At 49.8% G+C, this 13,228-nt stretch overlaps 1 protein-coding gene across 1 annotated transcript in view; it reads left to right on the top strand.

Annotated features, from left to right (window-relative positions):
• LOC112240824 (dynein axonemal heavy chain 6-like) overlaps window positions 1-13,228 on the top strand; it is a gene marked incomplete at both ends in the record, with an annotated part of 94,357 nt that overhangs the window by 61,438 nt on the left and 19,691 nt on the right. Inside the window, 6 exon segments of the mRNA XM_042314035.1 lie at window positions 3,602-3,837; window positions 6,856-6,958; window positions 7,197-7,355; window positions 7,464-7,587; window positions 8,741-8,937; window positions 11,836-12,039. Of these exon segments, the coding sequence (XP_042169969.1) occupies window positions 3,602-3,837; window positions 6,856-6,958; window positions 7,197-7,355; window positions 7,464-7,587; window positions 8,741-8,937; window positions 11,836-12,039 (1,023 nt within the window).

The raw sequence follows: 13,228 nt of genomic DNA, 5'->3' as shown, positions 1-13,228 counted from the left end.
GCCGTGGACCAGGAGAGAGTGGAGCTAGGGAAACTAGTCGTTTGACCAGGAGAGGGTGGAGCTAGGGAAACTAGCCGTGGACCAGGAGAGAGTGGAGCTAGGGAAACTAGCCGTGGACCAGGAGAGGGTGGAGCTAGGGAAACTAGCCGTGGACCAGGAGAGGGTGGAGCTAGGGAAACTAGCCGTGGACCAGGAGAGGGTGGAGCTAGGGAAACTAGTCGTGGACCAGGAGAGGGTGGAGCTAGGAAACTAGCCGTGGACCAGGAGAGGGTGGAGCTAGGGAAACTAGCCGTGGACCAGGAGAGGGTGGAGCTAGGGAAACTAGCCGTGGACCAGGAGAGGGTGGAGCTAGGGAAACTAGTCGTTGACAAGGTGGGTGTAGAGTGGAGCTAGGGAAACTAGCCGTGGACCAGGAGAGAGTGGAGCTAGGGAAACTAGCCGTGGACCAGGAGAGGGTGGAGCTAGGGAAACTAGTCGTTTGACCAGGAGAGAGTGGAGCTAGGGAAACTAGTCGTGGACCAGGAGAGAGTGGAGCTAGGGAAACTAGTCGATGACCAGGAGAGGGTGGAGCTAGGGAAACTAGTCGTTTGACCAGGAGAGGGTGGAGCTAGGGAAACTAGTCGTGGACCAGGAGAGTGCAGACAAGGTGGGTGTAGAGTGGAGCTAGGGAAACTAGTCGATGACCAGGAGAGGGTGGAGCTAGGGAAACTAGTCGTTTGACCAGGAGAGGGTGGAGCTAGGGAAACTAGTCGTGGACCAGGAGAGTGCAGACAAGGTGGGTGTAGAGTGGAGCTAGGGAAACTAGCCGTGGACCAGGAGAGTGTGGAGCTAGGGAAACTAGCCGTGGACCAGGAGAGTGCAGACAAGGTGGGTGTAGAGTGGAGCTAGGGAAACTAGCCGTGGACCAGGAGAGAGTGGAGCTAGGAAACTAGTCGTTTGACCAGGAGAGGGTGGAGCTAGGGAAACTAGTCGTTGACCAGGAGAGGGTGGAGCTAGGGAAACTAGCCGTGGACCAGGAGAGTGCAGACAAGGTGGGTGTAGAGTGGAGCTAGGGAAACTAGCCGTGGACCAGGAGAGAGTGGAGCTAGGAAACTAGTCGTTTGACCAGGAGAGGGTGGAGCTAGGGAAACTAGTCGTTGACCAGGAGAGGGTGGAGCTAGGGAAACTAGCCGTGGACCAGGAGAGAGTGGAGCTAGGGAAACTAGTCGTTGACCAGGAGAGTGCAGACAAGGTGGGTGTAGAGTGGAGCTAGGGAAACTAGCCGATGACCAGGAGAGGGTGGAGCTAGGGAAACTAGCCATGGACCAGGAGAGAGTGGAGCTAGGGAAACTAGTCGTTGACCAGGAGAGTGCAGGCAAGGTGGGTGTAGAGTGGAGCTAGGGAAACTAGCCGATGACCAGGAGAGGGTGGAGCTAGGGAAACTAGCCGTGGACCAGGAGAGAGTGGAGCTAGGGAAACTAGTCGTTGACCAGGAGAGTGCAGACAAGGTGGGTGTAGAGTGGAGCTAGGGAAACTAGCCGATGACCAGGAGAGGGTGGAGCTAGGAAACTAGCCGATGACCAGGAGAGGGTGGAGCTAGTGAAACTAGCCGTGGACCAGGAGAGGGTGGAGCTAGAGAAACTAGCCGTGGACCAGGAGAGAGTGGAGCTAGGGAAACTAGTCGTTGACCAGGAGAGTGCAGACAAGGTGGGTGTAGAGTGGAGCTAGGAAACTAGCCGATGACCAGGAGAGGGTGGAGCTAGGAAACTAGCCGATGACCAGGAGAGGGTGGAGCTAGAGAAACTAGCCGTGGACCAGGAGAGAGTGGAGCTAGGGAAACTAGTCGTTGACCAGGAGAGTGCAGACAAGGTGGGTGTAGAGTGGAGCTAGGGAAACTAGCCGATGACCAGGAGAGGGTGGAGCTAGGGAAACTAGCCGTGGACCAGGAGAGAGTGGAGCTAGGGAAACTAGTCGTGGACCAGGAGAGGGTGGAGCTAGGGAAACTAGCTGATGACCAGGAGAGGGTGGAGCTAGAGAAACTAGCCTTTGACCAGGAGAGCGCAGACAAGGTGGGTGTAGAGTGGAGCTAGGGAAACTAGCCGATGACCAGGAGAGGGTGGAGCTAGAGAAACTAGCCTTTGACCAGGAGAGCGCAGACAAGGTGGGTGTAGAGTGGAGCTAGGGAAACTAGTTGATGACCAGGAGAGGGTGGAGCTAGGGAAACTAGCCTTGACCAGGAGAGCGCAGACAAGGTGGGTGTAGTGTGGCGCTAGGGAAACTAGCCTTTGACCAGGAGAGGGTGGAGCTAGAGAAACTAGTCGTGGACCAGGAGAGGGTGGAGCTAGGGAAACTAGTCGTGGACCAGGAGAGGGTGGAGCTAGGGAAACTAGCCGTGGACCAGGAGAGGGTGGAGCTAGAGAAACTAGTCGTGGACCAGGAGAGGGTGGAGCTAGGGAAACTAGCCGTGGACCAGGAGAGGGTGGAGCTAGGGAAACTAGCCGTGGACCAGGAGAGGGTGGAGCTAGGAAACTAGTCGTGGACCAGGAGAGTGCAGACAAGGTGGGTGTAGAGTGGAGCTAGAGAAACTAGTCGATGACCAGGAGAGGGTGGAGCTAGGAAACTAGTCGTGGACCAGGAGAGTGCAGACAAGGTGGGTGTAGAGTGGAGCTAGAGAAACTAGTCGATGACCAGGAGAGGGTGGAGCTAGGGAAACTAGCCGTGGACCAGGAGAGGGTGGAGCTAGGGAAACTAGTCGTGGACCAGGAGAGGGTGGAGCTAGGGAAACTAGCCGTGGACCAGGAGAGGGTGGAGCTAGGGAAACTAGTCGTGGACCTGGAGAGGGTGGAGCTAGGGAAACTAGTCGTTGACCAGGAGAGGGTGGAGCTAGAGAAACTAGTCGTGGACCAGGAGAGGGTGGAGCTAGAGAAACTAGTCGTGGACCAGGAGAGGGTGGAGCTAGGAAACTAGTCGTTGACCAGTAGAGGGTGGAGCTAGGAAACTAGCCGTTGACCAGGAGAGGGTGGAGCTAGGGAAACTAGCCATTGACCAGGAGAGGGTGGAGCTAGGGAAACTAGCCGTTGACCAGAGAGGGTGGAGCTAGGGAAACTAGTCGTTGACCAGTAGAGGGTGGAGCTAGGGAAACTAGCCGTTGACCAGGAGAGGGTGGAGCTAGGGAAACTAGCCATTGACCAGGAGAGGGTGGAGCTAGGGAAACTAGCCGTTGACCAGGAGAGGGTGGAGCTAGGGAAACTAGCCATTGACCAGGAGAGAGTTGACAAGGGTGGGCATTTTTGTTTGTATGTGTCTTGGGGAAATGTGTGTGTCTAGGGGGAGTGTGTGGGTGTGTAGATTGGTGTTAGTGTTATGTCCTCCTGTTTTTTTTCTTCATGTGTACGCCTATTCAACTGTCTGTCTGTCTGTCTGTCTGTCTGTCTGTCTGTCTGTCTGTCTGTCTGTCTGTCTGTCTGTCTGTCTGTCTGTTGGTCTGTCTGTCTGTCTGTCTGTCTGTCTGTCTGTTTGTTGGTCTGTGTCTGTCTGTCTGTCTGTCTGTCTGTCTGTCTGTCTGTCTGTCTGTCTGTCTGTCTGTCTGTCTCTGTGTGTGTGTGTGTCTGTGTGTCCCCAGGTGCGTAAAGTGGTGAAGGAGGATGAGGCCCTGGCCAAGGTGAAGGCTGAGGACACCCAGGCCATAGCAGCAGACGCTCAGAGGGATCTAGACGAGGCTCTGCCTGCTCTGGAAGGTGCCAACAAGGCCCTAGACTCACTGGACAAGGCAGACATCTCAGAGATCAGGGTCTTCACCAAACCACCTGACATGGTCATGACTGTCATGGAGGCCGTCTGCATCCTGCTGGGCAGCAAGTCAGTCCACTAACAACACTTAGATAACGTATTGACAACGTTGTGATTGATGCATGTCAGTCCACTAACAACACTTAGATAACGTATTGACAACGTTGTGATTGATGCATATCAGTCCACTAACAACACTTAGATAACGTATTGACAACGTTGTGATTGATGCATGTCAGTCCGCTAACGACACTTAAATCACATAATGACAACATTATGGTTGATGCATCTTAGATCAAAAATCAAATAAATGTTTATCGGTCACATGGTTAGCAGATGTTAATGCGAGTGTAGCGAAATGCTTGTGCTTCTAGTTCTGACCGTGCAGTAATAACCAACGAGTAATCTAACAATTCCACAACCACTACCTTATACACACAAGTGTAAAGGAATGAATAAGAATATGTACATATAAATATATGGATGAGCGATGGCCGAGTGGCACAGGCAAGCTGCAAAAGATGATATAAGATACAGTAGATACATGTGAGATGAGTAATGTAAGACATGGTAACATTATTAAAGTGGCTAGTGATCAATTTATTAAAGTGGCCTATGATTTGAGCCTCTATGTTGGCAGCAGCCTCTCTGAGTTAGTGATGACTATTTAACAGTCTGATGGCCTTGAGATAGAAGCTGTTTTTCAGTCTCTCGGTCCCTGCTTTGATGCACCTGTACTGACCTCACCTTCTGGATGATAGCGGGGTGAAGAGGCAGTGGCTCGGGTGGTTGTTGTCCTTGATGATCTTTATGGCCTTCCTGTGACATCGGGTGGTGTAGGTGTCCTGGAGGGCAGTTAGTTTGCCCCCGTGATGCGTTGTGCAGACCTCACTACCCTCTGGAGAGCCTTACGGTTGTGGGCGGAGCAGTTGCCGTACCAGGCGGTGATACAGCCCGCCAGGATGCTCTCGCTTGTGCATCTGTAAAAGTTTGTCAGGGTATTAAGTGACAAGCCACATTTCTTCAGCCTCCTGAGGTTGAAGAGGCGCTGCTGTGCCTTCACCACACTGTCTGTGTGGGTGGACCATTTCAGTTTGTCTGTGATGTGTATGACCAGGAACTTTCCACCTTCTCCACTGTTCTCCCTTCGATGTGGATAGGGGGTGCTCCCTCTGCTGTTGGGTGAACAGAGAGTACAGGAGGGGGCTTAGCACGCACCCTGTGGGGCACCAGTGTTGAGGGTCAGCAAAGTGGAGATGATGTTTCCTACCTTCACCACCTGGTGGCGGCCCGTCAGAAAGTACAGGACCCAATTCCTTGTTAGTGGGCCGTACCGGTGGCACTGTATTATCCTCAAAGCTGACAAAGAAGGTGTTTAGTGTGTCTGGAAGCGAGACGTCGGTGTCTGTGACGTGGCTGGTTTTCTTTTTGTCATCCGTGATTGCCTGTAGACCCTGCCACATACGTCTTGTATCTGAGCTGTTGAATTGCGACTCCACTATACCGACATTTCACTTGTTTGATTGCCTATCGGAGGGAATAACTACATTGTTTATATTCGGCCATATTCCCAGTCCTCTTTCCATGGTTAAATATGGTAGTTCGCGCTTTCAGTTTTGCGCGATCCATCCACGGTTTCTGGTTAGGGTAGGTTTTAATAGTCATGGTGGGTACAATATCTCCAATGCACTTCCTTATAAACTCACTCACTGAGTCAGCATATAGACCGATGTTGTTCTCTGAGGCTGCCCGGAACATTTCCCAGTCAGATCAAAACAATCTTGAAGCGTGGATTCCGATTGGTCAGACCAGCATTGAATGGTTCTAGTCATGGGTACACCCTCTTTCAGTTTCTGCCTATAAGACGGTAGGAGCAAGATGGAGTCATGGTCGGATTTGCCGAAGGGAGGACGAGGGAGGGCCTTGTATGCATCGCGGAAGTTAGAGTAGCAGTGATCGAGTGTAAGTGCTGCAATCAATATGCTGACAGAATTTAGGTAGCCTTGTTCTCAAATTTGCTTTGTTCAAATCCCCAGCTACAATAAATGCAGCCTCAGGATATATGGTTTACATAGAGTCCTGTGAAGTTCCTTGTGGGCCGTCGTGGTATCTGTTTGAGGGGGTATATACACAGCTGGGATGATAACTGACCAGTATTCTCTTGGGAGAAGGTATCTCAGCTGCATGTCAGTGAGCTGACGATGCTTAGATACAGATTGATAACGTAATCATTGTCTCTGCAACAAGTCAGTCCATGAAGGGTTAACTCATGAATTAGCTAATAGCATATTATTGTTGAACTTAATGCCATATGAGGCTGCCAGTGTATGGATCACTAACGTAGCAACAACTGATACGAATGTACCAGTGACTCCCAATGCAGACACACTGGGATGGAACTTGCGAAATCTAGGCCATGCATTATTTAAAAAGACAAAATGTATCTAGCCAGTGGGCTAGTTGGGTACATTTTCTACAAGCTGATCAGCACTAGCCTCGGGCTACTGGGCTAGATACATGACCATCCCTGCATACAAACCCTACATGTTGTCATTGACCCATAGACAGAAGGTAGCTGCAGGGTCCAGTATGGGAGACTGGCTGAGGTCAGTCACTACTCTGCTGCTGCTGAAGACTCATCATGTCCTCTTGTCTCTGTCTGTCTGATAGAATAATATGTCATCTGGATCGGTGGCTGGTGTTTTCTCTGCTGCTTCCTGTCTGTACTCATAGCAGGCCTGTTAGATAGCATGACTCCAGCTGTATCTCTCACAGACACACACACGCACGTGCACACACACACCACACACACACACGCACGCACGCACACACGCACGCACGTGCACACACACACACACACACACACACACGCACGCACGCGCACGCACGCACGTGCACACACACACCACACACACACACGCACGCACACACACGCACACACGTGCACACACACACACCACACACACACACCACACAACACACACACACACACGCACACATACACACTGTATCTCTCTCTCTCTTTACTTCAACTTTGTCTCTCTCTCTCTCTCTCACTCTCTCCCCCTCCCCCACCCACCTCTCCAGACCAGACTGGTCCAGTGCCAAGCAGGTGCTGGGTGACTCCTACTTCCTCAGGAAGCTGATGGAATATGACAAGGAAAACATTAAGCCCCAGATTCTCCAGAAGGTCACTAACTCTTTTGGACATTGTTGTTTTTTGATCATCTTCTATTCATGTCTTCCTGTATTGGCTTCATTATTTGTTTGTATTTCCCTCACTGCATTTGCAGAACCCCCCTCACTCTGGTCAAAAGTAGTGCACTATATAGGGACTAGGCCTCTGGTCAACAGTAGTACGCTGTATAGGGTGCGGTTTGGAACACAAACTAAATAATGATGATTTTAATTGTTGTTGTTTTTTTTAGCTTCAGAAGTATGTGAACAACCCAGACTTTGTCCCTGAGAAGGTGGAAAAGGTGTCCAAGGCCTGCAAGTCCATGTGTATGTGGGTCCGGGCCATGGACCTCTACTCCAGAGTCCTCAAGGAGGTCGGACCCAAGAAAGAAAGACTGGCCGCCGCACAGGTCAGTGGCACACACACACACACACACACACACACACACACACACACACACACACACCTAAGTACAGTATTAGGTATTTGTTTTTATATCCCACCCTTCTGGCTGCAGACAGAGCTGAACGCTACCATGGCAACCCTGAAGGAGAAGCAGGCCCAGCTACAGGAAGTACAGAACAAGATTAAGATCCTCCAGGACCAGTTTGACCAGAGCATCGCAGAGAAGGAGGGTCTGGGTAAGAGTTAGAGAGGAGGGTCTGGGTAAGAGTTAGAGAGGAGGGTCTGGGTAAGAGTTAGAGAGGAGGGTCTGGGTAAGAGTTAGAGAGGAGGGTCTGGGTAAGAGTTAGAGAGGAGGGTCTGGGTAAGAGTTAGAGAGGAGGGTCTGGGTAAGAGTTAGAGAGGAGGGTCTGGGTAAGAGTTAGAGAGGAGGGTCTGGGTAAGAGTTAGAGAGGAGGGTCTGGGTAAGAGTTAGAGAGGAGGGTCTGGGTAAGAGTTAGAGAGGAGGGTCTGGGTAAGAGTTAGAGAGAAGGGTCTGGGTAAGAGTTAGAGAGGAGGGTATGGGTAAGAGTCATAGAGGAGGGTCTGGGTAAGAGTTATATAGGAGGGTCTGGGTAAGAGTTTGAGAGGAGGGTCTGGTCTGGGTAAGAGTCATAGAGGAGGGTCTGGGTAAGAGTTATATAGGAGGGTCTGGGTAAGAGTTAGAGAGAAGGGTATGGGTAAGAGTTAGAGAGGAGGGTCTGGGTAAGAGTTAGAGAGGAGGGTCTGGGTAAGAGTTAGAGAGGAGGGTCTGGGTAAGAGTTAGAGAGGAGAGTATGGGTATGGGTAAGAGTCATAGAGGAGGGTCTGGGTAAGAGTTATATAGGAGGGTCTGGGTAAGAGTTTGAGAGGAGGGTCTGGGTAAGAGTCATAGAGGAGGGTCTGGGTAAGAGTTATATAGGAGGGTCTGGGTAAGAGTTAGAGAGAAGGGTATGGGTAAGAGTTAGAGAGGAGGGTCTGGGTAAGAGTTTGAGAGGAGGGTCTGGGTAAGAGTTAGAGGAGGGTCTGGGTAGAGTTTGTCTGGGTAAGAGTTAGAGAGGAGGGCCTGGGTAAGAGTTAGAGAGGAGGGTCTGGGTAAGAGTTAGAGAGAAGGGTATGGGTAAGAGTTTGAGAGGAGGGTCTGGGTAAGACTGAGTTTGACAGATTTTGGCACATGATTTCCATCATGTTGGCGCTTAAAGTTCCCACAATGTTTTCCAAGACAAACCAAAGTTCCAGGAACATGTCAGGACTAATCTACTGTAATCTCTTCTGTGTGCTGTCTGCTACATGAACTCTCTCTGCCTCCCATCCTCTCCCTCACTTTCCTTCCCTTCTCCCTCCCCTTACCCTATCCCCCCCTCTCCCCCCCAGCTAAGACCATGGCTCTGACCGAGGCGAGGCTGGGCCGTGCAGGGAAACTGACAGCAGCTCTGGGGGATGAGCAGGTTCGCTGGCAGGAGAGCATCGAACTGTTTGAACAGGAGATCCATAACGTGGTGGGAAACGTCTTCATCGCTGCAGCCTGCGTGGCGTACTACGGAGCCTTCACAATGCACTATAGACAACTGGTACATCCTTTATATACAGACTGCTAATTCTCACTATAACCTGCAGCCTGCGTGGCGTACTACGGAGCCTTCACAATGCACTATAGACAACTGGTACATCCTTTATATACAGACTGCTAATTCTCACTATAACCTGCAGCCTGCGTGGCGTACTACGGAGCCTTCACAATGCACTATAGACAACTGGTACATCCTTTATATACAGACTGCTAATTCTCACTATAACCTGCAGCCTGCGTGGCGTACTACGGAGCCTTCACAATGCACTATAGACAACTGGTACATCCTTTATATACAGACTGCTAATTCTCACTATAACCTGCAGCCTGCGTGGCGTACTACGGAGCCTTCACAATGCACTATAGACAACTGGTACATCCTTTATATACAGCCTGCTAATTCTCACTATAACCTGCAGCCTGCGTGGCATACTACGGAGCCTTCACAATGGACTATAGACAACTGGTACATCCTTTATATACAGACCGCTAATTCTCACTATAACCTACCGCAGTATGTTGCATTATAACCATTCTAAACTACATAGCCTTCCCCTTGCAGTGGAGACACCTGGTATGTATGGCCTCTATAGAGATGTAGCTTTATACACGGTTCTTACTATCTGTTATATACTTTCACTCTACTTCTGCGCCCTGCGTCTGCGTCTAAACATTGCCGTCTGTTCTCTGTACACTATTGGAACCAAACCCAGTGAAGCCTGCCTGTTCTAGACAGTGTCTGTGTGCCCACCTCTCTCCCTCGGGCCAGACGGAGAGGCAGACCATGTGTCAACCTCCCTGCCCACACTGGCACTCTGGCTTAATGACTCTCACTCACCTCAACCCACTGGGTCTGTCTGGCTGTCTGTCAATACTACCACTGTCTATATGCTGTCTGTCAATACTACCACTGTCTATGTGCTGTCTGTCAATACTACCACTGTATATGTGCTGTCTGTCAATACTATCACTGCCTATGTGCTGTCTGTCAATACCATCACTGTCTATGTACTGTCTGTCAATACTACCACTGTCTCTGTACTGTCTGTCAATACTACCACTGTCTATGTGCTGTCTGTCAATACTACCACTGTCTGTGTGCTGTCTGTCAATACTACCACTGTCTCTGTACTGTCTGTCAATACTACCACTGTCTCTGTACTGTCTGTCAATACTACCACTGTCTCTGTACTGTCTGTCAATACTACCACTGTCTATGTGCTGTCTGTCAATACTACCACTGTCTGTGTGCTGTCTGTCAATACTACCACTGTCTCTATACTGTCTGTCAATACTACCACTGTCTGTCAATACTACCACTGTCTCTGTACTGTCTGTCAATACTACCACTGTCTGTCAATACTACCACTGTCTCTATACTGTCTGTCAATACGACCACTGTCTGTCAATACTACCACTGTCTCTATACTGTCTGTCAATACTACCACTGTCTGTCAATACTACCACTGTCTCTATACTGTCTGTCAATACTACCACTGCCTGTCAATACTACCACTGTCTCTATACTGTCTGTCAATACTACCACTGTATGTCAATACTACCACTGTCTCTATACTGTCTGTCAATACTACCACTGTCTGTCAATACTACCACTGTCTCTGTACTGTCTGTCAATACTACCACTGTCTGTCAATACTACCACTGTCTCTATACTGTCTGTCAATACTACCACTGCCTGTCAATACTACCACTGTCTCTATACTGTCTGTCAATACTACCACTGTCTGTCAATACTACCACTGTCTCTATACTGTCTGTCAATACTACCACTGTCTGTCAATACTACCACTGTCTCTGTACTGTCTGTCAATACTACCACTGTCTCTGTACTGTCCGTCAATACTACCACTGTCTGTCAATACTACCAGCATCTCTGTACTGTCTGTCAATACAACCACTGTCTATGTGGTGTCTGTCAATACTATCACTGTCTGTGTGCTGTCTGTCAATACTACCACTGTCTATGTGCTGTCTGTCAATACTTCTACTGTCTATGTGCTGTCTGTCAATACTATCACTGTCTATGTGCTGTCTGTCAATACGTCTACTGTCTATGTGCTGTCTGTCAATACTACCACTGTCTGTGTGCTGTCTGTCAATACTACCACTGTCTCTATACTGTCTGTCAATACTACCACTGTCTGTCAATACTACCACTGTCTCTGTACTGTCTGTCAATACAACCACTGTCTGTCAATACTACCACTGTCTCTATACTGTCTGTCAATACTACCACTGTCTGTCAATACTACCACTGTCTCTATACTGTCTGTCAATACTACCACTGTCTGTCAATACTACCACTGTCTCTGTACTGTCTGTCAATACTACCACTGTCTGTCAATACTACCACTGTCTCTATACTGTCTGTCAATACTACCACTGTCTGTCAATACTACCACTGTCTCTATACTGTCTGTCAATACTACCACTGTCTGTCAATACTACCACTGTCTCTATACTGTCTGTCAATACTACCACTGTCTGTCAATACTACCACTGTCTCTGTAATGTCTGTCAATACTACCACTGTCTGTCAATACTACAACTGTCTCTATACTGCCTGTCAATACTACCACTGCCTGTCAATACTACCACCATCTCTATACTGTCTGTCAATACTACCACTGTCTGTCAATACTACCACTGTCTCTATACTGTCTGTCAATACTACCACTGTCTCTGTTATGGCAGATCGTTATGGAGTCAGATGACTTGGGAATGTCCATTCATCCTGAATATACAAGGCTCTGATTGTTGATAAACGTGTGTGTGTGTGTGTGGCCGTGCGTGTGTGTGTGGCTGTGTGTGTGTGTGTGTGTGTGTGTGTGTGTGTGTGTGTGTGTGTGTGTGTGTGTGTGTGTGTGTGTCTGTGTAGCTGATAGACCAGTGGATTGTGCGATGCCAGGAGTTGGGCATCCCCATCAGTGCCAGCTTCAGCCTCATCAACATCCTGGGTGACCCCTATGAGATCCGCCTGTGGAACGCCGAGGGGTTGCCCCGGGACACCGTTTCCACTGAGAATGGAATCCTGGTTACCCGTGGACGCCGCTGGCCACTCATGATCGACCCTCAGGATCAGGTGACCCAGTCGACAGCAAATCAGTGCTTTTTGTCTTAAATCATTCAACCAATCAAAAGTATTTGTCTTACCACACTTTTCATCTCTTCTGGATTCAGTCCTCTACTTAAATACTCTATTTAGATTCTATAACATCTTTTAATCACAGGTACCTTTATATGCGATGGTGTTGCAAATAGTTATTCATCTTATACTTTGTAATAAGCTACTTGTATAGTTGTATTTCTAGTTGTAATTTTCTCTATTCTTGTATTGGCTATGATGACCAGGGTTTTTTGCTAAAATAACAGTTGTGTTGTAATGTGTTGTGGCTCAAACCCTGACTCCCATTCTCAGACCCCAGCCTGGAACAAACCCTGACTCCCATTCTCAGACCCCAGCCTGGAACAAACCCTGACTCCCATTCTCAGACCCCAGCCTGGAACAAATCCTGACTCCCATTCCCAGACCCCAGCCTGGAACAAACCCTGACTCACAGACCCCAGCCTGGAACAAACCCTGACTCCCATTCCCAGACCCCAGCCTGGAACAAACCCTGACTCACAGACCCCAGCCTGGAACAAACCTTGACTCCCAATCCCAGACCCCAGCCTGGAACAAACCCTGACTCCCATTCTCAGCCTTTAACAAACCCTGACTCCCAGACCCCAGCCTGGAACAAACCCTGACTCCCATTCTCAAACCCCAGCCTGGAACAAATCCTGACTCCCATTCCCAGACCTCAGCCTCAAACAAACCCTGACTCCCATTCCCAGACCTCAGCCTGGAACAAACCCTGACTCCCAATCCCAGACCCCAGCCTGGAACAAACCCTGACTCCCATTCTCAGACCCCAGCCTGGAACAAACCCTGACTCCCAGACCCCAGCCTGGAACAAACCCTGACTCCCAGACCCCAGCCTGGAACAAACCTTGACTCCCATTCTCAAACCCCAGCCTGGAACAAATCCTGACTCCCATTCCCAGACCTCAGCCTCGAACAAACCCTGACTCCCATTCCCAGACCCCAGCCTGGAACAAACCCTGACTCCCATTCCCAGACCCCAGCCTGGAACAAACCCTGACTCCCATTCCCAGACCCCAGCCTGGAACAAACCCTGACTCCCATTCTCAGACCCCAGCCTGGAACAAACCCTGACTCCCAGACCCCAGCCTGGAACAAACCCTGACTCCCAGACCCCAGCCTGGAA

Source organism: Oncorhynchus tshawytscha, unplaced genomic scaffold (genome assembly GCF_018296145.1).
Source record: "Oncorhynchus tshawytscha isolate Ot180627B unplaced genomic scaffold, Otsh_v2.0 Un_contig_1923_pilon_pilon, whole genome shotgun sequence".
NCBI lineage: Eukaryota > Metazoa > Chordata > Actinopteri > Salmoniformes > Salmonidae > Oncorhynchus > Oncorhynchus tshawytscha.
Note: the sequence above shows the minus strand (reverse complement) of the source record. Positions and strands in the feature narration are given on the sequence as shown.